The sequence below is a fragment of the Fundulus heteroclitus genome, chromosome 12 (assembly GCF_011125445.2).
Source record: "Fundulus heteroclitus isolate FHET01 chromosome 12, MU-UCD_Fhet_4.1, whole genome shotgun sequence".
Taxonomy (NCBI): domain Eukaryota; kingdom Metazoa; phylum Chordata; class Actinopteri; order Cyprinodontiformes; family Fundulidae; genus Fundulus; species Fundulus heteroclitus.
This window is the reverse complement of record NC_046372.1, coordinates 14,748,513-14,775,639: the sequence shown is the minus strand read 5'-3', so window position 1 is coordinate 14,775,639 and position 27,127 is coordinate 14,748,513. Positions and strand designations below refer to the sequence as shown.

At 40.1% G+C, this 27,127-nt stretch overlaps 1 protein-coding gene across 1 annotated transcript in view; it reads right to left on the bottom strand.

Moving 5' to 3' along the window:
* The window catches only part of aacs (acetoacetyl-CoA synthetase), a 56,296-nt gene extending 38,647 nt beyond the window's left edge, over positions 1-17,649 (bottom strand). Inside the window, exons 1-8 of the mRNA XM_036144038.1 lie at positions 17,299-17,649; positions 13,747-13,850; positions 12,264-12,384; positions 11,205-11,318; positions 2,844-2,941; positions 2,157-2,271; positions 1,755-1,836; positions 1,483-1,636 (exon numbers count right to left, since the gene is read on the bottom strand). Coding sequence (XP_035999931.1) covers positions 1,483-1,636; positions 1,755-1,836; positions 2,157-2,271; positions 2,844-2,941; positions 11,205-11,318; positions 12,264-12,384; positions 13,747-13,850; positions 17,299-17,437 — 927 coding nt within the window. The 5' untranslated portion in view covers positions 17,438-17,649. The remainder of the gene's footprint in view (positions 1-1,482; positions 1,637-1,754; positions 1,837-2,156; positions 2,272-2,843; positions 2,942-11,204; positions 11,319-12,263; positions 12,385-13,746; positions 13,851-17,298) is intronic.
* Positions 17,650-27,127: the final 9,478 nt, after the last annotated feature.

The window sequence follows — 27,127 nt, the reverse complement described above, 5'->3', positions numbered from 1 at the left end:
ATATTGCATATTACCTCAAGTTCTGTAAAGAGTAAGACGTTTTTCCACTGTTCGACTTGAATATTTCATCTTTTTTTTTTACCTGAGTAAGGCATATTAAAAATAATTAATATTTATTTTCTGCTTTTCCTCTTGCCGTTTCTTTAGAGCTAACTTTAAATTAGTCACACACAGATTTCTCCATTGCGGGACAGTAAAGATATGTTTTACTCATCTTAATTTCTTTCGATTGAGGCAAGATGGGCTCCTGTTTGGGATCTTTTCGTCTATTTCTTGTTGTCAGACAGATGGTTTCTTTTTAAATGTTTTCTTGAGTCTGCAGGTCTTCCAATAATCAGGTCTTGGTGTGGTTATTGAAATTAAACAGCTTTCCAAAATTGTCGATTAACTACAAGTGAATCAGGACTTAAAGGTTCAGGGTTTTTTTTTTATTACCATTACCCCTGAATAAATTAAATCCATTTGAAAATTGTATTTTATACCTACTCGTGTTACCTTTGTTTAATATTGAAATTTGTTTAATGATCTGAAACATTAGGTGTGACTAAAATTCAAAAGCACACCTTAGGAAAAAAAAAAAAGTTTCTTGCATCTGCCATGAAGAGGCTCTTTGTTACATGACTCAAGAATAAACACAAACTAAGGCACCATCACAACGTTTTTGCTAATTTTCCATCTCAAAGGGAGGTCACCTGTCAGCTGCGTTACCGTTTCGTGCCGCCATCTTTGTTTGCAAGACTAGTCTGACCTTTGAGAAACCATGGCAATTACATGCTGTAGTGGATTAGGCAAAGCACCGACATGACAAAAGGGAATTATTTCAGGTCAGTGGTCACCATAGTTAGTCAAATCAAGGTTAGCAGATGACGGGTTGATTTTAAAAAGGATTGTGACATCTGAAGAATTTAAGGTTTCTGACTCTGTCACTCAGAGCACACAGGCAGGTGAACAAGAACATGCTGGTTATTAAACCACAAGGAGACGGAAATCAAACAAAGTTAGGTGAAACCCTAACCCGTTCCGGGTGGCCAATTCAACATATCAACTGGAAAAAAAGATGATATCTTGCAAATGCAGAAGAAAAATAATAATAGAGAGGTCTTGTGATTAAAAGTTGGATCTTATTTTTCTGGAATAGACCCGACCGTTGTAGCTATCATTAACACGCATCAATAAAGACAAGAAAAATTGTGTTCCAGCAATTGGAATACAAAAAAAAAAAAAACTAAAAAACAAAAACAGAAAGTCAGACAGCACATGAGGGTCGTCCCCAGGAGAACTCAGTGACAGACGTAACTACAAGGTGCTTATTTCAGCATGAGAAACAGCTGTGTGTAACACGAACCCCGAAGCACAACAGTTACGCAGCACACAAGACCAATAGGAACCCAGCCAGAGACTCAGGCCACTCAGCGATTGTATGACGTATTCTTTTTTTTTTTTTTTTTTTGGTTGCATGTAGAGATGAATTATGTTTCTTACCCCAGCTGAGTGGACCATACATTTGGGAGCTCCGGTAGTTCCAGAGGAGTACATGATGAACAGAGGATGGTTGAACGGAAGCTGCTCAAACTCCAGCTGAGGGAACTGGTCCCCCTCTCCACGGCCAGATGCCAAAAAGTCATCAAGGAATTCGCTGCACATATTGAGAGAAAAAAAAAATGTAATTCAAAATTACATAACAGAGAGGGAAAAAAATGACCATACATCCTTTTAACAATTTACAACTCCAATCGAACTTTGTAAACAAAGACCTGTTGGGAATTTTGGAAAGGTTGGTCTCTTCCTTGGACAAAACGTAGGGAATCACAACCACTTTATTCAGGTCAGGTAAACCTGAGACAGCAAAAAAAAGAGGGAAAAACGTTAATGCTTTTGTCTCCTCTATATACAAAATAGTTGTCTAAAAACCATAAAAGCTAATAGGATCTCCCAGAAACAAGCATGAGTTATTGTCATAACCTTAGTAGTGATTCTATAGATGAACATAATTGCTAAACATTAACCTTCATATCGTTTAATTCAGATCCGCTGGCTTTATCCTAAGTAGTACTTTAAATGGCAGAAAAAAAATCCTGCTAGGTTTCATTAATCCAGTAACAATATTGCACAGCAAAAGCAAACACATTGGATTACATACAAACGCAGTCAACAACCTTTCACAACATTTGTCAGCTTTTCCATGTGGTCGTGTGTTTTGCCGTTGTAAACCACAGCAGCAACGGAGAAGATCAGCTTGGGCTGGATTTGAGAAAATCTGTCAAGGACACCCTGAATCGAGGAAAAAAAAAAAGTTCAGAATTAAAACAAATCAGTAAGGACAAGTAATACACTAAATTAACTTTTGAGTCTACATAAAAACTCAAGAAAAGAGAAAACAAAACATACGTTTGACCTAGGTTTTAAAGCAATATTATCAATGAGAAACATGGTGGATACTAAACCCCAACTAGCTGCATGAAAGCAATAGTTTTCATGAAGATCGTAAAACACAATTCTCAGCTCTATCGGAGGGGGCGGTAACTGGCACAGCCTTGAGAAATAAGAAACTCCAGGGTGAGGTTAAAAAAAATGCTGACATCTTATCAGTACCTAGGAATATTAAAGTGGAAAAAAACTGAAACATATCATTGTGACACTACAAAAACACACTTTATGTTCCCCATACGTTCATTTAAGGACACTTATTGTGGCATAATTTAGCACATGTCTTTGATTTAAATATTTCTGGAATCAAGAATCATAGCAAAGACACAGTCAATGAGATAGTGATGTGAAATATGGAATGAAATAAACCTATCAGCAATATAAATGAAATGTAAATAAATCAGGCCGATCCTCACATTAACGCCAAAATCGACTGATGTGGAGCTCCAAATGGCGCCGATGCTGGCGGCTGCTAACATGGCTTCCAGTGCATGGATACCATTGGGCAGGTAGCCTGATGAAGAGAGGGTGAGGAGAGAGAAGAGGAAATAAAAATGTTAAAAAAATGAAAGAAATAATAGGAGCAGTCCATGCTTCTGAGATTTTATAACAGTCAAAACCCATTCAAGCTCTGGGATGAATTTATTCACTGAAAACTAACAGGCAGCATAAAAATGTTCAAGCAATTATCAGTTATTAAATACGCATATTTAAAGACATACAGAGCAGAGACTCAGCGATCAGGGTCATACTGGGAAATTTCTTATGTCCCTAATTGTAGTACAGTGTCATAAAATATGATAATATGCATATTACAAGGATGAGAAAGAAAATAAGGGATATGAGTTTTAATTTGAAATTAATGAAGTCAGGATCATTACGAACTCCTTAATTACTAAATTAAATAATGTTGCTTAGTGTTAGTTTAGTTTATTTCAGAAATTATTTGAAAATGAAACATAGTAGCTTATTACTTCAATAAAAATAAAAAAATCCTGACCCAGTGCAATATTTGTACTTTTCCCCCCTTGACACATAAACGATGAAATAAAAGCTGCCTAACAGAAAACAAATCGCCTCTGTCAGTCTGCCCCAGGGCAGCTGTGGCTACGACCATAGCTCACCACCGCCAGGGTGTGAATGTGTGTGTGAATGGGTGAATGGCTGACTGTAGTGTGAAGCGTTTTGGAGGTCGTCAAGACTAGTTAAAGCGCTATACAAGTACAAGGCATTTACCATTTACCAAATACAACTAACCTGCCATGTTCAATGAAACATTCTTGTGATGAACTAATTCTGGCACTTCATACTAACCTGCACGCTTAAAGTAGGCTTTCAATCCACTGCAGTTGTCTCATTTCTCTACAACATACCCAATCACATTAAATCTGTAACGTCAGTGCATTCGGGTGTTTTATTGCTTTCAGATTTGATCTGAGGTTTTTGCTTCAGCGGAAGAGAGTCTAAACTTTACCATCTCATAAAAGAAACAGTACTGCTCACGCATGCTCAACATGGAAGCTCTCACGCTACCTTTAACACGGGGCTGTCACGCTGATAACGCGCGTCTAATCTGATTTACTAAAACCATAAACGCAGCCAGTAGTTGCAGCCAAGCGATCCGGATGGTCAAAGGCAAACAGCAGCTGGGCTGTGACATCTGATGAATCATGACTTATCAGCCTCGCCTGGGTGCTGCGCCGACTCCCGCTGTAACCAGGAAGCTCATTGAGGCTGGGTGACACGCTCGGCTGACAGATCGCCACCCCGCTAGACCGGCTCCACTGGCTCATCTCATAAATTACCCTTTTACAGTAGATCAGGAAAAATTGCATCATGAATCATGAGCTCACTACAACAACTTGTTTGACTGCCTTTGTGGCTGTAGTGATGAATCACTGTCTTGCTATGCTGTAACGACACAGTTTGGACGTCACTGGAACAGCTTGGTCTAATTATTTAAACACGCGCAAGTCTCTAAAACCTAAGAACCTTTTGGTTAGCTATATTGTTTTATTAATGTTTTTTATAGTAGATGTAAAGGCTGCTTTGTAACAACAACAAAAAATAAGTATTTAATTTAGGGATACAGTCAGATACTAACAGTACAGTCAACCTTTAGCTCACTGTTGATTTCCCTGAGTTAGAAGTCACCCAGTCCACGAACGCCTTTCTTAATGCACAAGTTACAAGGTTAATTTAGGTAATAACATGTTTTAGAAAATTTTAAATTTTTGAATCCTTGGATTCTGTTTAAATTTAACCTAAACAAAGACATTGGGAACTACTTAGGTCCCTTATAAACCATGCCTTTGTTCTGTGATCTACACATATTGCTTATGCCTTGTGATCAACTGAAACGTCCCAAAACGGCATGGGGTTGAAACCGAAGCACGCATACAACGCCCCTGACTCACTTCAGGACGCAGTCACAAACCAGTATGAGCACTATGAATTCAAATGCCTCGTTACGCTGTCGCATATCAGCCTTTTGTTTTAAAGGCATTGGAGGAAATGATGCTGTAAGATCTCTTTCTCACGTCGACCTGCAGCATACACAATTTGATCAGCATCATACGGATTTTTAGACGTGTTGAGAAATCGCACCCTAACGCGCACACATCATGTATACCACTGCTACAGAATCAACACAACAGTGATTTACTGACCTAACAATAACAATGCGTCTTTTCATGCTGTGCTATGCAGATGATACACTGACGTTAGGAGGCCAGAGGATTCAAACTGAAGGCGACTATAAAGTCATCTCTTACCAAGTGATTAACTCTGTTAATAATTATCAAACCACAATCGGACACCTTCTGAGATGGTTAGTTAATCCTTTAATAGGAGAAAATAAATAAAAAGAGCTAGCGATTTCACAGAAATGTAAGGTACTTAGTCATGACACAGTAGAACACTGACCTCTTCCATACTATTCTCAGTATCCGGTTGTTAAGTCTGACGTCACGGGTGAACTTCGGGGTCCACGTCATCTTGTACAAGACACTGTGGTTTATGCTTACGGTTAATTCTCAAACTTGTATTTATGCTTTACAATGTCAAACGTTAACGTTGTATGTACTGTAGTTAGCATATGCGACAGGTTAGTTTAAAGCTAATGCGGTCAGTCGGCAAAAAATTGCACCATATTAAGAATTTCCTGGAGAATAACTTATTGACTGCAGCCATCTCTTCTCCTTCTCATCGGACAGGAAACAATAAAATGACAGCTGGAGTTATTTTTTTGTCTCCGACCTATTAAGACAGCGGCATATTGAATAAACAACGGATCCGGCCGGCTAGGACCCGGAAGCAGTGGTAGATACGTCACGACTTAACAGCCCCATACAAGTGCTAACCACGCCTTCTTGGTTCTGCAACTCCAGCTGTATGCTTTCAAAGCGCAAATGGCCTGTGATTTCAGCAGATCCCCTTGTAGGATTTGAAGGGACAAAATAATTTGTAATGTGGGAATTGCTTTGTGTGTTTATTGTTTAAGTAAGAGTTAGGGTTTTAATAAAGTTGTCAAAACGAAATGACGCTGTTAGCTACTTGAGAAAATAATATTTTACATAATAATCGCTAGACTTGACAGTTTTTTTCCCCCCACATGTACATTGGTTTGAGCGAAAAATACAGAATTTGTATAGCACTTCAATAACACCAATTGAAACCATATGTAAATTCAAGAGAAAAAGCAGATTTTCTTGTGTTGAAATAGGCTTTTGAATAATACATAGATTGATATTAGGGATGACAATACCGAGAGGAAGAGGTAGGAAATTAAACACTGCATGAATGAAAAATGTCAATGTGTTCTAAAAAGGCAAGTTGATTTCATCAGCTAAGTGCTTATATATCTTCTGGACTGCAGACATTGACAGGACATTTTAGATGCAATCTGGGGACAAGGACAACTCTGTGCACCATACGCACACACACACACACACACACACACACACACACACACACACACACACACACGCAGCAAAGTGAGGAAAGCTGTGGAGAAAGCATAATCTAGGGTTTTGCTTTTATCTCCCTTTTCTCCGTTTCTACAGTCTCTCCTTTTCTTCCACCACGCTTCCCACTTTATTTAATGAAAACAGGGGTTTTAATCGTTTAGCTCATGAATTCCTCGCAAAATCTATTTTTAAACTGAGCATACAGACACACCAAGTAGCTTGATAACAGGAGCTTATATCCAGCAGCTTTATAGGTTCACGACATTGCAGAAGGCACGTGTGAGACAGCAACCTTTAATTCAAAGGCATTTTAGAAGATTAATATCAAAACCTCAGACAAATCTTCATTCTACATCCTGTTGCAGCATTTTAGGCGTGCCATATAGAGAATAGAGAAGCTTGCCGCCTGCATGTGCCAGAGCAGTTTTGGTCAACGTAAAGGATATCCAAAAACCGCATCCTATGTGGTTGACTTTATTAAATCCAAGACTCGATCCAGTATCAAAGTAGGCGCACCCAGCTTCAAGCGATTTCACCCTCGACAACATTAAGAAGAAGGGAGAGACTGTTCCTAACTCGCTGCCCCCCCCCACCCCCTGCTCTGCACAATGTGACTCGACAACTGTCCAGCTGCTTTGCATGAAAACATTGTCAGCAGATTCAGGAGTACAGGCACAAGACTGCAGTTGTATCTGTTAAGCCATGGGTCTTCAACGTTTTCCAGGCCAAGGACCCCCAAACTGATGGCGAGATGGAGCGAGGACCCCCTAATTATATATATTGTATAAAATTGTATTATATCCAACTGGTCCTATAGTGCCATATGTAAATGTACCTTGTTATTGTGCATTCAATACTAAGATACTCAAATAATACACAGGTTCATATATTCATGTTTTTATTTTAAACATGTGCGAGGCACAGTGAGTAGGGTAGCCATGCCACTGCCATTTATAAACATAACATAACACAATAAACTGATACCTGCCAAGATCAACAATTTCTGTCAATTGCATGCAATCATGCATAAAAGCTATTTAAATGGACATTTTTAAAACATAAATGTGAAAAGGAAAATAAGTGATGCTTGTTAGTGCCACTGGCATGCATAAACATACCTGTTATATTGCATACAATACTGAACTATTAACATAACTGACAGATTAATGTTTTAATTTTAATTTTTTTTATTTATTTTTTAATTCAACCAAAACTTTCGCGACCCACATGCAGTACCTCCGCGGACCCCCTAGGGGTCGCGGACCCCCTGTTGAAGACCCCTGTGTTAAGCCACATACACAGTGTATCTTCAGAAAGAAAACTGTCCTGGAGAGACTCCATGGCAGTCGTTTATTTTATTTTATTTTATTTTTTAAAGGTTAACGCAGCATTGATAGGGGTCATTAATGAATGACTTAAATGAGACGTAATCACAATACAAAAGTAGACCATATAATGAATTTAATTTATTCTGCTTTATTTCTATTAGGTTTTATGTCATAGATTGTACATAGTATTGATAAATGAACTCTCAGAATGAATCTTGTTATCACCAAATACCTATGCCTTACTGATTCCGATCGTCATAAGAAGCTAAAAATCTTGATGCAACAAACAACATCCCTATTTTTTTTTCTTGATTTGATAACAGCCATCATATTACTTATGTTATGTTACAGCATAGACCTAACATATGCACAAAGAAGGCCACTGCACTACATTGGGGAATTGGTTTTATAAAAAAAAAAAATCTTTTAAGGACAACAATGACTTTCTAGTGTTTACTTGGCCTCCACTTCATTAAGTAGTAATTTTCTCAATCCAATCAGGCATCAGTGAGACGTGCTAAACAAATCAATCTAATGGATTCCTTTCCGCTGTCGCCACATGCATGCTCGGCATGGGGGATTGCTGCAAACTCAACGACACAATCCGAGCGACTGTCCGCCGTCGCTACATGCTCATCCGAGACGAATGAATCCTGCAAGTCAATAACTCAACGCAATCTGCTGCCTTTCCTTAAATATGGATCTACCAAATGCTGGTAACTTTGGGGACATCCAAGGGCAAACATTAAGGATAAGAGTCAAAAACCAGCAGCTGATTTCTTTCTGTAACAGATAACTAGGAATTAGTAGAGGTTAACAGAGGTGAAACTGCATTTATATCTGTACAGTATGAAAGGTAAATAGTTTTTAAATAACCTTTACTACCATCTTTATCTAGAGAAAAATAGCTTGTGCTGAAATAACTGATCTACAGAAATCTTTACACTTCTGACTTCTAGGATTTCACAACAATAAACTATTTAAAATGAACCTCTGTTAGTGACACAGGTTTAACAGGTTAACTCACATTCATCCAATGGCAACATGAGCCACACATCTGCTGAAGTTTGCTGTGCGACAAGTCGCGTTAAGTTGGAACGTTTAACACGCTTATTTAAAATCTATAAACAACGTTCTACTCATGAAACAGATATCAGGAGAAAAAAAAAAAATCTGTTGGCTACAGAAACACGTGTGAGTAAATAGGCTGAGCCCTCAGCTTAATGTAAAATTTAGTACCATATTGAGAGCAGAACATTAAAATTATACCACAGTGGGAATTGCTGGCACAGATAATATGGACCTAAACATAGTAGGTGGGTTTTTTGTTTTGTAAGCCACTGTCTCCAAGAGGTCTTTAAATCTTAAAGGCACCAAACCTAAATGTGGATTTCCTCATAATTTCATCTTTGCGCCTCAAAAGACGCAGCTTTTTTAGAAACTGCTTATTAACAAAATAACAGCTACATCTATATAGCTGATATCCTATGTAAAAAGTATTATATATGAGAAACACTACTAGCCCTAAACTGTTCCTATAAGTTCTGAAAACTCCTAAAATGAAGAAATGGATCTATGTTTTTTTTTTTTTTTTTATTATTATTGTTGTTTTTTTAAAAAAACAGTTTTAACATTTTGCAGTTTTGACATCCATTTTAACACTGGGGCAACTGTTGAGTTGCCCACTATAAGTGTGTGGATCTGTATGAATGCACTTTAACATGATGTGCCGCAGAAAAATACGCAGTCTCAGCCATCCCTCCTGTACAAATATGAACTTTGAATAAATAAATGGTGACATTCATAGAGAGCTGAGACCTGTGCCAAAAAATACCTGGCCTCATTAACAGGGAGTACACGCACACACATTGAGCCTAACAGAAACAAAATACACAACTCTTGCTGCGACGTGCTGGAAACATAAAACACGGGCGTATGGGGAGAACGTGAGCAGAGAGACCATTTATGTGAATATGTCAGAGAATGTGGCTAGTAAAGAGCAAAAAGTCACATACAATGCCCGGCGATTCATATCCAATGAACAAGCACACACTTCAATCAGTTTGAATATGATTTTATGTCACAGACCTACCAAAACTAGAGTATAATCACATGGAGTAAAATTATTCATGTCGTAACATTTAATTAGGAAAGAAAGAAAATAAATCTCAAATGTGTGCTTGTGCTTTTGTATATGTGCCCTTCTAAATAATTCTTTTCTGGGACTGGCTGTCATTGCAATTACACCTTTTTTTTTTGTTGCAAAATAGCTCCATCAGATCAGAACTTTGTGAGTCTTGAACCAGGTTTCCAATTGGTCTAGACCAGAGGTCTGATCAAGTGGCTCTTTGGACCTTCCACAAATGCTCTCAATAACTTTGACTAAACATGATATTTACTGTTTTGAAATATAACTATTAAAAAAATGCAGATTTTAGCCGTTTTTCAGTTTTCATGAACTGATTACATTAAATGTTTACAACAGAATTAGACTAAAATTACCAGCAATGTTTTTTATGAACTATTTTTCTTGTGAACCACAAACAGGCAACCAAAATTTTGCTTCGTTTTTAGGAAAAACACGTATCCAGGAGCCTCTGTCAAATCTGGCGGCTCGCAGTTGAGCAACCTGTAGTTGGTGCATTGCTGTCTTTAAGCCAATGGAGGCCCATCCTCCTGGGCTGATTCCAAGTCAGATGCAAATCACTTTCCTGGGTTGTTAGTCGATTGTTTGGTGTGAGCTGTGCACTTTGTCACCTGCATCATGATGAGACTGCTCATTTAATTTCTCTGGAATGAGTAACGAAGCAGGGTTCTAGATGCTTGAAATCGGAAACCATGATCATTTCCCTCTGTTCCTCCCCCTGTTCTTCTGGTCAATAGGTTGGAAACTATGTGCAAATATAAAACACCTCATAGAAGAAAATGTAGCCACCATCAAGTTTTATGTTTCTCTTAATTTTAATACTTAAAAAAAGAAATAAAATGCTGGTTCTTTAAAAATGTTTCCTATAGTAGATATATACTATAGGAATGTAATTATAAGTTGTCTTTTTCAAAAGGTTATGTATTATTTGTGGCTCTAAACAAGTTTTATTTAGCAGGATTGAGGACAAAACTGTGTCTTTGGATTGTAAAAGTTGCAGATCCCTGAACTAGACAAAAACTTTTTAACACGATTATAGTTTGACTGAAACCATCTCATTGTAGCTCTGGCTATAAGTTTAAAGCTGCTGTCTTGCTGATTCATATTTTGTTAAATAAATATGAAATCTATGTAAAATGTCCTGTCATTTCACAATTACGCACTGCTTGGTTTTGATTAAATAAAATATAAATAAAATACATTACAGATAGTGGCTATAAAGTGAAAAAGTTAACGGTTATGGACATTTTTGACGGTACTGCACCAAGCCAATTCCAAACGCTCTCGTTTTGGTTTTGCAATTACACTGAGACAGATAATTACTCCGAGACTCACCAACAACCCTGTCTCCGGTCTGAATGCCCATCTTCCTCATAGCAGCAGCAAACAACGCCACGTCACGCCTCAGTTCCCCAAACGTTACCTTCGTGATCTCCTCATTCCCTTCCCCTGGAACACAGAGACCCAAGCAGAATTACTACACCAACCAAGAAACAGAGAGGTGCATACACGACAACCGTTTAAACACAAATGACTAATCTGACTGGAATTATTTGGTTTTCAGAAGTATTTGTGAATAAGGGGAAATCATAGCTACTATTTATAAATATTACCCAGAAAGTTACCTCTAAACATCAAGAAACATAACACTGACATGGGAAAATATGACAAAAAAACTTTAGGTGACTGATTATCTGGTAAGAAAATCATTGCATACAGGAAAAGAGCCTCCATCCCTCCACGTAATACCTTACTGACATTCACAGAGGCTCCACAGCATTCTGGCCAATGGGTATTTCTACAATTACATTAGAGCTCCTCAGGGAGGCTGGCCGTGTACAAGACACTCTCCAGAGAACACACACACACACACCATTAAAGAAGGGCCTATCCATTAGTATGTGACATTGAGAGGCAGGGAAGGGAGCAGCAGTTAATTTAATAACAAAGTGACGTCAGACACACACCGCCACATCGACTGAAGGGTTCCACTTCACCCTCAACTCGCTTCCTTTAAATTCAGCGTTCCTTCTGCACTGCAAACATGGAACTCAAAGTAAGTAAAATGTTCTTGAAATGTTTGTATTTTTCCTTCATTTGAGCAGGTAAATAAGACTACTTGACAATGGAATAAGATTTTTGCACTTAAAGTAGGAACAACTCATCTTCATCATCTTATTTCAAGTGCAGAATATCTTATAATCGTATTTTAGGGGTAGAAATACTCATCCCATTGGAAAATAGTCTTATTTAGCTGTTCAAATCAAGGAAAAATGTACTCATTTCAAGAAAATTTTACTTACTTTTAGTTCCCTTTTTGCAGTGTGTTTAATGGGGTTTCACTAAAAAAAGACGATGCCGTTTTAATCAGCACTCTCTTATTCATCTACCTACTTGCAGCATACAGAGCCACTTTGTCCTGGTCAGCATGCTTAAGCAGGTTCTCGGCGTAGTTGAGTCGAGCTCCTTTAAACCACTCGGGAACATCTGAGATCCGCTTGGATACGTCCACCACCTGGTACGCCCGGCGTGGGAAACACAAGGGGACAAGGACATCAAAAAGTAAATCACGTCAGTCTGTTCGCTCATGTTTCTCTTATTAAATGAATTCTGCTTCCAAAAACACTTTCGAATTTGCACATTTAAGGTGAGCTTATTAGTTTGAAAGTCCAAACAAGCTGGCAGTGAGGACGGAGCCCCGCCCAGCGGGCACCGTCAAGCCAAAACGTTTGACCGACTCATTCATGGTGTCCCAGCCCTGTTTTCCAGGTCCAATATAGGAAAGGACTACGTGGAGCAGCACATGTGCTAATCAGGTGCAGGGTGATATGGCATCGGTGTGTACTAAAGGCGTGTCACTCATGTCTTAGTATGATGCCTTAAGGATGTGCGTGTATCCTGAAACCAAGGAACACCAAGATAATCAACAGCAATAGTAGGAAAAGGACACTTCAAAGTCAATTATATCTCCTTTTAATAGTTGTCTATTAAACGCCACAGCAACATTCCTGGCCTTTTTTTTTTTTTTTAGAAGGAGTTAATGAATGAATGTAAAACCCTTACAGTACGTCTTGAAGTCAAACAGAAATGGACCTTTTAAAAGCGATCACAGCTCCAAGTCTATTCTCTCAATGCCAGTTTGTATCCCCATTCTTGCTTTCACGTCATAATAATAAACAAATGTTTTTCATTTTTTTTATCTCTATGCATAAAGCATAGAGATAAAACATTTTATTATCATTATAAATAATTTTCTAGGATTCTGCAGAGAAATTGTTGTTATTGAAACCTGATAAAAGTACTTAAACTGTCTATTATTACCCCAAAACCCTTGTTTTACATTTTATTCCCAATTATTACGCTTCAGATCCCAGTCGACCCTTATAAAATGTTACACATTATGACTCCTGATCAAACTGAAATAGCTCTAAGCGACCTCCGGCTGACAGACATTATCTAATATAGTCATATAAACACGTTTCATTATAATAAACTATCAGCAGAATATTGAAATTTACCCAAACATCAAGGGTCCCATCCCGTGTTAGACATTATCTACCATCCATTTTATAATAAATACATAAATAAGGTATGAAAAGAGGAAAACTATAAAATAGGGAAGTAACAAAACAACCAGAACCTAATGAGCATCCTCACAATTAAGTGCTGTTTTAAAAATTGCAACATCTTTTACAGCGATACACAAAGACATATATTGACCTTATATTAATGTAGTCAAATATGGTATTCTAAGAAATAAGATAGATGAAAATTAGCAAAACTGAAAATTGATTTTTGGCTGTAAGTTTTAGAACCAGGTAGAATTTGAAACAACTTTTTTTTTTTTTTTTAAACTTTATTTTTCTGTTGCACTTACCTCCTCGTACGGTTTGGAGCTGACAACTCCACAGAAGCGCCACACCTCCGCCCAGAATTCTGGGTAACAGTCCACAGACCACTGGTAAAGATCACTGTAGTTAGCTGGAAAACACAACATGTTTACGAATTAATCATGGCTTCAGGTGTTAGCCGTGTTCAGCAAACGCACATCCAAAAAAAAAAAAAAAAACAGATCAAAGAACACGCCAGCATTTCTTTTCTTCTGCAAATCTTTTTGCTGAGGTCACCGCTTTTTTTGCACGGCTAACTGATTAGAACAAAACTCGACTTTCACTGCCTGCCAGCAGGCAGTCATTGTAAAATTTCATCATAGATATTTCTCATCATGATTCAGGTGGCCACAGGAAATTTCTAAACTTTCTATGCCACCGACCTCAACCAGCCACTAAACTATGCATACAAAAAAGCTACGTGTAAAAAAATAAATAAAAACAAATCTTTTGGTTTTAATGGCACAAGGCTGTAGATAGGAAATATTAGGTAACAGATGAGGTCCTACAGTGTTATTGTGTGCTTGATATTAATCAAGGCTTTGAGCAAGTTTTAAAAGTTTCAACTAATTCTGATAGTTTCTTCATAAATGCAGGTCTTTAGGGATGTTCCTACGCTGACATAGTCAACACCAACCAAAAACCCCAAAACCGGTGACAACGCCGGCTGGAATCGAGACTCATTGGTGTCAAACTAAGACTAGTTGCTGTTGCTTCGGTAGCTTGAACATTTGAAGAAGTTTGTGTTGCTTTTTCCAGATGGCAAGATGGCAGAAGACACTGAATGGTTGCACGGGAGGATGACAGGCACACTTTTGTCCCTGCAATGATCACACCAAGTTTATGTTTAGACCACAAAGCAAAGAAAAATGGTTGGGTGGTCAGATGCTGCGTTTCGGATCACCTGGACGGTCAAGGCTACGTGTTTACCTGGTAAAGAAACAGCACTTAAAAAAAAGCTATGCTGGGAAATCACGGCTTTCTACCGTTCATTTAAACAGCTTAAATTAACGGTGACGATAACGGCTGGGTGGCATTTTTGGAAAAATGTTTGGAAAAATGCCACCCAGCTGAACACTGTTAATCACTGAAAAAATAAAGCCTGTCCTGAAACATTTCTCTGTAATAGGAAAAAAAGGTTATAACTTGGACTGGGTAAAGTTAACAGATCCTCTTCAAATCAAGAGTCTTACTCTTTTATGGGAGAGGTTGCATTAAAATAATTTTATTTATTTTTTGCTAATTGCTTAAATACACCAAACATTTTTTATTTTTTTTTAATTATCCCTACCTTCCCTAGATGAATTAATGCCTTGTTAATAAAGCAACAGATATGCTATTCAAAATAAAGGATTCTGTAATATAAACTTACATGTTGGGCTAGGAATAGAATTTCACATTTATAATGGGCTTAAGTCAACAATCAAAAGGGTTAATAATTTGGACTTTTAAAAAAAATAAGTTTACAGACATTTAAAAATAAAAGCCTCATTCCTTCATAGGCTAGATTATTGTAAAACTTGGTTCCATGTTGCTCATGGCACGGCTTTTAACTCCAGTTAAAAGTTTAAAAAAAATGTATTAACTAGGGATCTAAGGGGCTCAGTTGGTGGAGCATGTGCACCACATGCAGAGGCTATAAGTTAGTCCTCAATGTGATTGTTGTGGGTTTGATTCCCAGTCTTGGGCCATTTGCTCCTCGTCTTCCCTTCCTCTCTTCACCCTCCTTTTTGTCAAAGTACTATTTATAAAGGCCACTAATGCCAAAAAATAAATAACTAAAACTACAATATTATATTTTTAGCCAAAGTTATTCTGAGCCATCGTGGAAGGTCCAAAGAGCCCCTTGCAGCTCTGGGGCCCCTGGTTGCAGAAACATAGTCTACTGGTTCTCAAACAGTTGCTGGTTCTGGGTTGTTTTTATTAGGACTCTGTGTCTAATGGGAATGCAGATTTTTTTTAACAAGTCTTTGCGAGATAAACACAAACAAATTAACTGTTCCTTTCAGCCGATAAGCATCAACAGCAAGAAAAAAAATAATTATTCAAGCACATAAATGTTTGCCTGAAGCAAACACTACGTGAAAAGAGAAGTACAGTGAAGGGGGGGAAAAAATGAGAACTCCCTCTACAAAGCGAAGCGGATGAACGTGAACAGGAACCGGTGTCTGCTAATGTTGTGTTCCCTTTATCTGGGAATGAAATCAGATCCGATGTAACTTTGTCCCAGTTCCAAATTTGGTTACCCGGTGTTATTTGCCAACTGATGTGCTCAGGGACCAGGCTAACTGGTATAAGCAAAACAACCTCATAACCATGTTTTTCTTTGCATTTTGTACTTTCAAAGGCTGCAGTAACTTGTTAACTAAACGTATTCGAGTGTGCCCAAGACTTAACGATACGCAAATATTTAACCATTTAAAACTGGACCTAGCTTTGTATTAGGGAGCTATCACTGTTGCAGCAAAATCTCCTATAAATATAAAATATATGTCTGTTAGGCTAACTGGCCCCTCCAGATTGCCTATCCCGGTGTGTGTGCATGATGGTCTGTCCTGTGTGTCTCCGTGTTGCCCTGTTACGGGCTGGCGACCTGTCCAGGGTGTACCCGGCCTCCCACCCGATGATTGCTGGAGATGGGCACTAGTGACCTCCCTGTAAGCCTGCAAAGATAAGCAGGCAGACAACGGATTGACGGATGTATTGTTTTACACGCAAGGCAGCCATGTTGGATTTTGATGTCAAAGTTGGTAAGAAACATTTGAGTTACCCCCAATAAGAATTCTAATATAATATTTCAAGCATTCATGCAGTGCCAATAGATAGGATTTTTTTATTATTATTATTAATTTTCTCTATTTGAGTGCGGTGCTACGTGGTACTTTGTGGTGATTTGGGAACCACTTGTATACAGACATGCAATGCCGCCATAGCACTTTGCACTAAATCGATTGAAACTTCTCGAAATAGAAATTAATAACACAGCAATAGCGTCTTATTATTCCTATTATTAAACGAGTCTAATTTTTTATTTATTTTTTTTAGCATTTTTTAACCCACATCTGTCACAGACGGGTGTCTGGATGTGTCAAAATCTCTCCTCGACAACAGCTTCCCTCGCGTTAATTGCCTTCCTCACGTTTTACTGCATTCCACAGAGCAGTGTCAGTTTCACAGAAGAATAAAGGAAGAAAAAAAAAAAAAACATTGTAACAGGCCAGCCTCTCTTTCATAGCCTGGCATCTTCAGGCTTGTCAATCAGGCCAAGCTACTGTGCCGTAAAACATCGGGAGCCCCATGCTTATAGCAACAGTCCTGTGATGCTGATCCCCTCGCCCATCCAGATCCTGCAACGTTGCACCGACACGCAGGTTTAGGTGCTAAGGGGGAAATAAACTACCGGTGCTAACAAGTAGCAGACAGAGCAACTATTTATTTATTCCCTGCAGCTTCATGGGCTCAATTAAAATCCGACTCGCTGTCCCCGACACGCCTACTATGAGGCTGGATTTTGATCTGCCTCCCACCGCCCCACTCACCCAGATTAAGCCCGTAGTCCGAGTTGACCTGTATCCTGAACTTGTCCATCTGTGTGTTCTTCTTGGAGTCCGGGTACCACAGCACCTTGCTCTCCGTGTCCATGATTTGCTCGCTCTTTCCTTCCGTGTCTTTGGACATCTTTGTGGCGTCCCTCTTGACAGCAGCCAAAACACCACGTAGTCCCGAGCGCGTCGCGAAAAGCGGACTCTTCCTGTTAGCGCGCGGTGGGTTGTTTAAAGAGCTCGGCGGCTAGCTGCCTGGTTTGAATGGCTCCAGGCTGCTGGAGACTCAGCTAAATAACATACAGACAGGCATAGCGTGGGGGGGAATGTCGCTGAAAGCTGCTAGACCACGCCCCCGGCGTCATGACGTAGCCTGGCGGGATGGTTGTTCAAGGTCGCAAGTGTTTGAAAATGTTCGTGCGTACGTTTCAGAATGAACTTCGGGACTATTTAACGCGACTGTTTTCCACTATCTTAATAAGGCGAATGATGAAATATGAACGTTTTTATGAGGAACTTCAAGCCTGGCCTTATAAAAGGATCTCATAATGGTATGTGTAGCTAAACGGGGCACATTCACATGCCTCTCTATATGGAAAAACCAAAAAATAAATGAATGCAGAAAAATAATAGTTTGTTTTCAGGTACTTCAGTTCTGCATAATTCACTTTTCTTTATGTAGCACCAAACTGCAAAAGCTGCATTAGCAAGTCCCTTTACAAAGCATGCAGCTTTTTGATTCATAATAAATATGTAAGGCAATTTACATTCATATAAACCCACTGTCAATTAAACTTAATTTCAATACTGTGTAATCTTCTATTATGGTTTTATACTGTCAAAGAGGATATAATGATTCTAAATGGTTAAGTGATAAGCCCATGTGTCAATCTCCTTAACTGTTTTGTTATAATGTGAACAATGTAGTTTCCATCTGCTTCAGAAAAAATCTCATACAAAACTGTTTGATTATTTTTTTATTTATGGGTTTAAGATTTAAGAATTTATTTATTTATTTATTTATTTATTTATTTATTTATTTATTTATTTATGTATTATTTTTTTTTGTCAAACTCAACTCCAGTCATAACAGTAATGTTATGACTAGAGTTGAAATACCCTGATGCTTTTATGGTATTTCAGAATTGTAATTTTTTCATTTTGTAATAACATTGTAATGAAATTATTTGTGTTTGTATTTTTGCACCATGTAAATTTAGTCATTTGATTGTGTTTCCCAATGATCTAATCTCTAAATAGATTTTTTTTTTCCCTTAAGCAGAATAAACAATCTCATTGCTTCTGCAAAAATTTTAAAATATCATTACAACTCTCCCCTGTATTGTGTTAACGTGACCGAAAATAAATCACCACTATTCAATGTTTCAATACGCAGGCAAATTAAGAATATGTCCACTTTTCATAACACAATGGATTATTTTTATTAGCACCTTTCCGACGCACAAAGGCTGGTGTAGAAATCTTGAACGTCACCCACACGTGATCGCGCAGAAGAGTCTAGGCAGGCGTGCGCACAGGAAACTTCCCTGGGACTGTGATTGGTCCTTATCGAACTGGTCTCACATCAGCCCACAAATCACTCTATGCAGGAGGCGTACCTCCAGCATTGGACCGATGGCTTTTTGCTCAATAAGAGCTGGAAGTGGAGCTTGAACTGCAGCTCTGATGCAGCAATAAGAGACCTTGGACGAGAGATGATAGGGGTGAGCCCAATCAGAGAGAAGAAAACATATCCTCGTCAGTCCCTGCTTGCTATAGTCTGGTTCTTTTTGGGTTGCTTAACTTACCCAATCAGTATTGGCACTGGAAAACGTCACTTTTACCTTGTCATCTTGCTTGGGACATTCTCCTGCATAACTAATAAACTGTTGGTAGGACTATATTCAGTCTTTCGTTTGTCTGTTGTACAGATTGAACTTTATTGTGAATTCTCCCCGGTAAGTTAAAAAGAAATGAATGAAATATAAGCCTCTGGAAATGTTCTACTAGAGGAATATGTTTCCATCCACACCACTGTTGCTCTGGCATTGTTGCTCTATGATGGGGATGGGGTGCTCACGGTGATGTGCAGTATTCGTTTCCAGACACATACAGCATTTTCTAGGCAAGAAAAATCCTTTTTAGCCTCATCTTCTTCCACATGTCTACTTTCTCCGCTTGATAGCTTGTGGGAAGCCTTTCAAGTTAGGCGTACACATCTTGCTTTGCAGTTGTACTATTTCCTTTTCACTTTTGGATGGCAGACTGAGCAATGCTGTGTGAGTTCTCCGTTGCTTAGAATAGCATAGAAATCTAATATCTTATATCAAATTAAAATCAAATGTCTAATTGAATTAAGAAAAACCTTTATGCTTACTAATCTTTATGCAAATTTTCTTATGGTTTGGGGTGTTGTGCACCCTTAATTAAGCCATGGGTCCAAATAGTGTGCTGTGTTATGAGCAACATTATTTAAATCCCAAATGAATAAACACACATGTGTAACAAACTAGTTTTGCAAAGTCCTTTTTCTTACTGAGAAATGTACCTTATTCTTTTATGTTTTGGGGCATGTCATTAAGATATTAGCTTTACTATGTCAACATTGTTTTGTAGTAAAGATTTTTACAAAACCCTACCACATAACGTCGGGTTACTTAACGTAATCCCTGGTTCTTTGATAACAGAGTGAGGTGTTTCACTATGGGAATCGCCTTGGCGTGACCAACTACGGAAGCTCCAATGACATCACGTCTGTCTGTGACAGACAGGTTGAGCCGTGACCGTGGCTCCACCCACCAACTATATCACGGCCAACCTACCCGCCTCAACTCATTCTAGGCAGGTTTCTTTCCGTGACCATGCAAGAAGGGACGTGTTGGTGAAACACCTCACTCTGTTATCAAAGAACCAGGGATTACGTTAAGTAACCCGACGTTCTTTTTCTAACTTCGCTCGGTGTTTCACTATGGGAGATATGGCCCACTCCCGGATTGCATGCTGACCCCGAAGCCAAACATGATAGGAATCACATTCCAGGCCTCAGGTGGACTCTGACGTCCCTACTCCAAGCACTGTGTGTGCTAGCGATGGCTGGACAACATCCAGCCTGTAAAACCTTACAAACGTGTGCGGTGTAGCCCAACTGGCCGCAGCACAGATGTCCTGAACCGACACACCACGGAACAAAGCCCAAGAGGTGGCCATGCTCCTGGTAGAATGGGCCCTCACTCCTTTAGGTGGCTCTGATCCTGCGCATCTATATGCCAGAGATATAGCATCCACAATCCAGTGTGCTAACCTTTGGCGGGAAACAGGTTTGCCCTTATGAGCGGTAGCCCAGGACACAAACAGATGGTCAGCTCTTCTAAAACAGGCTGTCCTGTCCACATAAGCTCTTAAAGCTCTCACTGGACATAAGCAGTGAAGCTTCTGCTCTTCTGCTGAAGAGAATGGGGGTGGATGGAATGGCAGCAGTTCCACCATCAAACACCTGTATGACGACTCCAACACCTTTGGCACAAATGCAGGGTTGGGTCTCAAGCACACCTTAGAGAGCCCGGGTGCCCACTGTAAACAGGCCGGACTGACTGAAAGTGCATGCAACTCACTCACCCTCTTAGCCGTGGCCAACGCTAAGAGCAGAGCAGTTTTCAATGAAAGGAACTTTAAGCCAACACCCTCCAAAGGTTCAAAGGGATGATGACAAAGGGCATCCAGAACAAGAGTGAGATCCCATAATGGCACCAAAGGCTTAGAAACTGGCAACTTACGTCGTGCCCCTCTCATGAAACGACACACTAAGGGGTGCTGCCCCACAGGTTTATGCAACGGGGCACAGCTGAGTGCTTGGTGACACTGATAAAACGCTGTGGAATGTTGGATGACACTGCTTTAGTGCTTGGTGACACTGTGTCATCTGCCCCAAAATGTCTTCTCCCTGAACATGAGAAGGAGAACTTAACATGACTCCTGGTGAACTGGGAACTACAGGAGCATCTGAACCCTGGGCAGCGCCTGGAAACCTTCTCTTCAGAGGGGAGGTTGTCAACAGAGGGGTTAGGTGGCCCGCTTCTTCTTGCTGTCCCCGGGGTGGGATGGACGATTTTTTGCAGCAGCCGCTGCAAAAGAGTGCTTCCCCCATGGTCTTGGGTTCTCCAATTTGCTCTGCTGGGCAGGTTGTGTAGAAGGTCTCCTTGAAGTCCTGGCTACACTTTGCCGCCCTCTCGCTGCAGCAGCAGCAGCAAAACCAGGTCTGGGGCCCTGTGGGGGAGTTTGGCTGGGCTTGCGAGGCAAACAAAGGTTAAAAGCCTCTCCCTCCTGTTTTCTGAGGGTACTTGTCTCCCTCATTTTCTCCAAGGAGGGGCCAAATAGACCTTTTGTCGGGTCATAAGTTGCGTCCATGATCTCAGCCTTCTGGGAATCACTCAGGCCTGATAGGTTTAACCATAGGCCTCTTTCCCCTGAGACAGCCAGGCCCATGACACGGCCGCAACCTTGGACTGCACCTCTAGAGGAGCGTAAAATGAGATCGTTCACAATACAAATCTCATCCCACAGACTGGGGTTAGGTGTCCCCGAGTCCAGTTGACGCCCCATCTCCTCCAGGATTTCGCCTTGGTATGCAGACAGCAGTGTAACCGCGTTAAGCGAGCACACTGACTGACCAGCATACTTATACATCCTCTGGTAAATGGAGGCAGTGAGGCGATCCATTTTACCTGGGAGCGAGATGTTAGAAGATGCTGAAACCGATCTGCGATTAGGGTGGAGGTGGTAAGCCACTGAAGGCTCCACTGCTGGGGGTTCGGCCAGCCCCAGTTCACCCATACCCTGTATCTCCAGCTTAGAGAAGCCCTTGGTGGGAAGCTTGCTCTTAAATGGACTGGACCAGAAACGGCTCATTTCTCTGATGCAAGCAGGAACGGCTGGTAAAAGCTGCTTTGCTGATGGTACAGCAGGTGGAAGCCTTTTACCGTCATACAGGTCCCGTTCTGCTCCTCCTGCATCCTGAGCTGCCGGCCAGGGGATGTTCAGCTTTAAAGCCGCCCGCCTGCACACATCGTACAGGTCACTGTCCCCCGGGGAGGTGACTTCTGCCCCGCTCGGTGGCCTGGAGAGTTGACCCGGGAAGGTCGAGTCATCCTCCTCCTCCTCCATGTCCTCTAGTTCGAGGAGGTCGGAGTTGGCGTCACCCTCCGTTTCGTCGAGTTTCCCGCTGTCCGTGAGGCCCTCAAACAGGGGAGGCATGGACGGGTACTCCTCCTCCATCATGTCCGCCCAGCTTTTAGAAGCTCGCGGCTGATGGTTTTCACCCGCCGCCGCAACGGCTGAAGGTGAGGAGAGGCACGGGTCCTGGCTGTTAGCGACAGCCACCCTCAGCCGTCTCTCCAGGATTTTTTCCGGCATCGACGCGCAGTGCTGGCACCCCTGAGGGTCGGCCAGCGATGCCTGAGCGTGTTTAGCGCCCATGCATGCTATGCACATCGGATGAGGGTCCCGCCCCGAGATAGATGCCCCGCATGACGCTGGGCACGGGCGGGATACAACCTCTTTAACTGTCGGTTCCGAACCTTTGGCAGGGGTAGGAGCCGCAGCCATGATAATATTCAAACACGGAGCTCGTCGTTACACGTTAGCTCTAAATGATATTACGTCCGTTCGCCACAACACGTTAACCGGACTCTTATGCTAGCGATACACCGCTAGCTAAAAAGCCAAGCCCACCTTTACGTGATAACTCGGTCGACACAAACTCTATCTATTCTGTTAATTAAAACAGAGTAGATACCGGAACAGTTCGCCTTTACGCGGTCACAGCTCCAAACGTTTGTGTTTTGTTTTTGAAAAGTGCTTCTTTCGAAGCGCTTACCCAGCACGGCACAGGTCAGTCCTGGTCCTGCGTTCAGCGACGTTTTCCTTTACGGAACGCCTTAGAACCGTTAAACAGGTCCAAGCTAGCCTGAGCGCGCTGAGGGAGCTTAGCTGTAGTCTTCACACGGGAAGAAAGCGAGAAATGAGTTGAGGCGGGTAGGTTGGCCGTGATATAGTTGGTGGGTGGAGCCACGGTCACGGCTCAACCTGTCTGTCACAGACAGACGTGATGTCATTGGAGCTTCCGTAGTTGGTCACGCCAAGGCGATTCCCATAGTGAAACACCGAGCGAAGTTAGAAAAAGAACTGAAATATCTCTCAAGATCATCACTGTAATAACGGAGCCCTTATCAGTCAGAGGAAATGAAGTTGTTTGCTATAAACTTTAACATTCATTAATTACATGCAGATTTTAAAAGAAAAGAGATGGTAGAACATAACAAGGTTTGAACCAACATGAGGATTTGAGATGGCAGTTTGAAGTTAAAAGTATGTAGGACATAACTAACATGTAGAAGATGTTAGATGACTAAAGTTACAGTTTCCGGCCTATGTGCAAAAACCTCTACGTGTTTCTAAAACCATATGTGTTGCTATGTGTGTGTCACCCTGGATTTAGAATAGAATAGAATAGAATTCAATTTTATTGTCATTGCATTGTCACAAGTACAGAGCAACGAAATGTGGTTTCCCTGCATTTAACCCATCCCCTTGGGGAGCAGTGGGCTGCCATGTGCAGCGCCCGGGGAGCATTCTGGGGTTAAGGGTCTTGCTCAGGGACCCAGAGTGCAGGCTGTTGGGATCGAACCGGGTACTTGCATCCTAGTACCCGGTTATCATCCCAAACAATAAGCATGTTGGTGGCAGCATCATGCTGCGGGGATTTTATTCTTCAGCAGGGACAGAAATGCTTTTCACAGTTAATGGGATAGTAGATGGGACTTTAACCCTCACTGAAAAATGTGGTCTTCTTCTTCTTCTTCTTAAGCTTATCCAGGATCGGGCCACCGGGCTACCACCTTTTTAGCTGCCCAAGTAGGGAGTCTGGGCCTCCCTACTTAGACTGCTAAAAATGTGGTATTTGCATCAATGTATGGGACAATCATTTTTAAGGCATATTTTATTTTAACAACAATTTAGCCAATAAGAGAACTTGCTTTCAGTTTTTATAAAGACCACGCAAGGATTCCTGCAGTGAATACAGGCGGGTGCGCAGGGGGCACCCCCCCCCCCCCAATTTGGAGACCAAAATAATTTTTTAGAGCCCGAAATTTTAAACATCCTTCATAGAATTAAGCGGCGTGGCGGTCGAGACTCCGGATATCCGAGCATTAATTTGGATTGCTCACAGCTCAGGTCTTGCGTTATTACAACGTGACGCGATTAGTCTGAGATACCACAATATGGCGCTGAAGAAAAGAGAATATTTGTTTGATTAATTGTTGATAAGGATCATTTTTTTCTTCAAACTACTTTTTAACCTTGTACGTGCTGTAAAAACCGAAAGATATTGTCTTAAAAATCCTTCTTCAATTACAATAATGTAATCGTGCTAATTCCACTTATGTTCATCCATTAAGATGATTATCAATTCAAAAACCCTTAGATGAATAATCGGGGTAGTGTGAAAGAGTAAAAATGGGATTCTTTGGTCATTTAGCCTCACATTGTCTTGACATGACCCTTAGGTGCACACACCCCTTTGAAAAATCCTGGATCCGCCCCTGGATTCAGGGGATGCAACTAATTGTGTTTTTCTCTGAAGGAGATATGAATACTGTGTTCCAGCCTCCAACTGGCTCAACCTGAGGGACCAGATAGGAGCAACTGCTGTTTCACAATGACAAACTCTTTCTAACTCTTGTTTTTTCGATGAATATTAATAATTTATAAAAAGAGAGAGAATCCTTCAAATATAAAATAAACATTTTATTTTGGGAACTACACCAAGCAACCCGAAAAACACTGTATTTCTATTTGGAACAATTCCATTCATGGATCGATCCTCTCTGTATGTGCACTCAAATCTTGAAACAAATTTGGCTACGATGTCACCGAAAGTGTTGCGGTTTATGATGCATGGATGTGTAAAATAAAATGTTTTATAATATCTTTTCCAAGTTTATACAGCGAGCAATAAATGTATATGAGTTAAAAGAAGTGTGTTTAGTTACGGTTCAGTTGTATAACATTATTTTAATATCACCACTAAACCAAAGTTCTTCACAGACACACATTACTGTGAGGGAGAACTGCACACACTAAAGCACTGATAGGAATACAAGTATTCAGTTTTACAACCATGTGTTAAACTGACTAAAACTCGCTGCCTCTGCTGTTGCAGTTCAGGTTTTGGCTGTTGGTGTACTTGTGTCACTTTACCACAGTTTTTCTTTTGTCTAGCTAATGCAGCTCTATATTAACTGCAGCTCAGGCATCTTGTGGTGCAGCCAAAATTCCTATTTGACAACAAGCAGAATCAGAAAAGAATTTTGACACACCTACTCAGCAGCCGTGTTTATTGTTAGCAACTTTGAAGCTGGATATTTTTTGCATTGTTCAGCTAACATGTTGCGTGGGGTTATACAGACGTGTAATCCTGTGTTACACTGCCATTCAACTATTTCAGTTGAGTTTAACACATTCCATTATGTACGGTCATCTGATTGAGCATCCATTAATTCTGCGGGGTTAAGCATGTGCTGTATCCAAATTGCAGTGTTTTTTGTTGTTGTTATTGTTATTGTTATTTTGTTTTCTTGGATCTACATTTCCTTATCAGCCATAATACCACCCGTGACGGTTCTGATTGGTCACGTTCAGGTGTTACATGCATGCTGCTTCCACAAGGAGGCCACAACTAAAGCGGTTTAAAGTGCATACTGAATGAAGAATAGTGGCAAGTTAAGGTTATACTGTTTTTCATCCTTTAGATGGCAGTATGACACATCAGAATGTTTGGCATTGAAATCCTAACGCATCTTGGATACAAACAACAAATGGCCTCAAAATTTTCCAGTTAAACCATTTAGTCATTATACCATCTATAGATATAGATTCCAATATTTAATTCCTTCCCTGGATCTTTTGTTTACAACTTTGCACAGTAATATTGAGCCAGATACAGATACTCCAAAGCTTGCTTTGCCAAAGCGATGTAAAATTATTTGGGATCAACATATCCTACCTTGAATATCATATCATGTAGGAGCAGGGACTTGATTGGTTTAGTTCAGGCAATATGACAGATTACTAATTAATTAATAATGAAGTCATCTATGAAGGAAAGATTATATGTATCTTAAGAGAGGTTTTAGACAACAAAAAAAAGGGTTCCATAAATGTCTGGTGAACTCTTAACAACCGATAAATGACTTGACGGGTTGAACAACATTGTTAAATATTAATTATTCATTACTGATTGATTGAGACATTTATTTTCACCAAATATAACTCATTAATTAAATACATACTGAAGTATATTCTTTTAACAAAGGCTACGGCAATTAATACATAGGCTACTGATTTACTGAATTATTTTCAGTAAATGTGGCATTTTTAATCCTCTAATTACATTTAATCACATCTTGTTGATTTCTTTTCTTTGTGTTCTGAAATTAGTTTGATCACATTAAAAAAAGAAATCATTCTTGCTTTTTTTATTTAATTTATTATTATTATTATTTAAACAAATGGCAAGCATACAACAAACAACCAATGTAGCATAGAGAAGAACACAGCGTTTACAAAAACAAACATCTGGGGGTATTAATTAGACAAATACATGCAAAGCTTTACACAACAATAGTCATGAGAGCTTGTAACATGACAATGTTTTATTAATAATGTACATTTAGGAATATACAATTTAGCCAAAAGAATTAGAAAGTGTTTTTTGAAAAAAAAGAGAAAAAAACGGGAAAAAAAACAAACATTTAGCATCCTTTTTGGG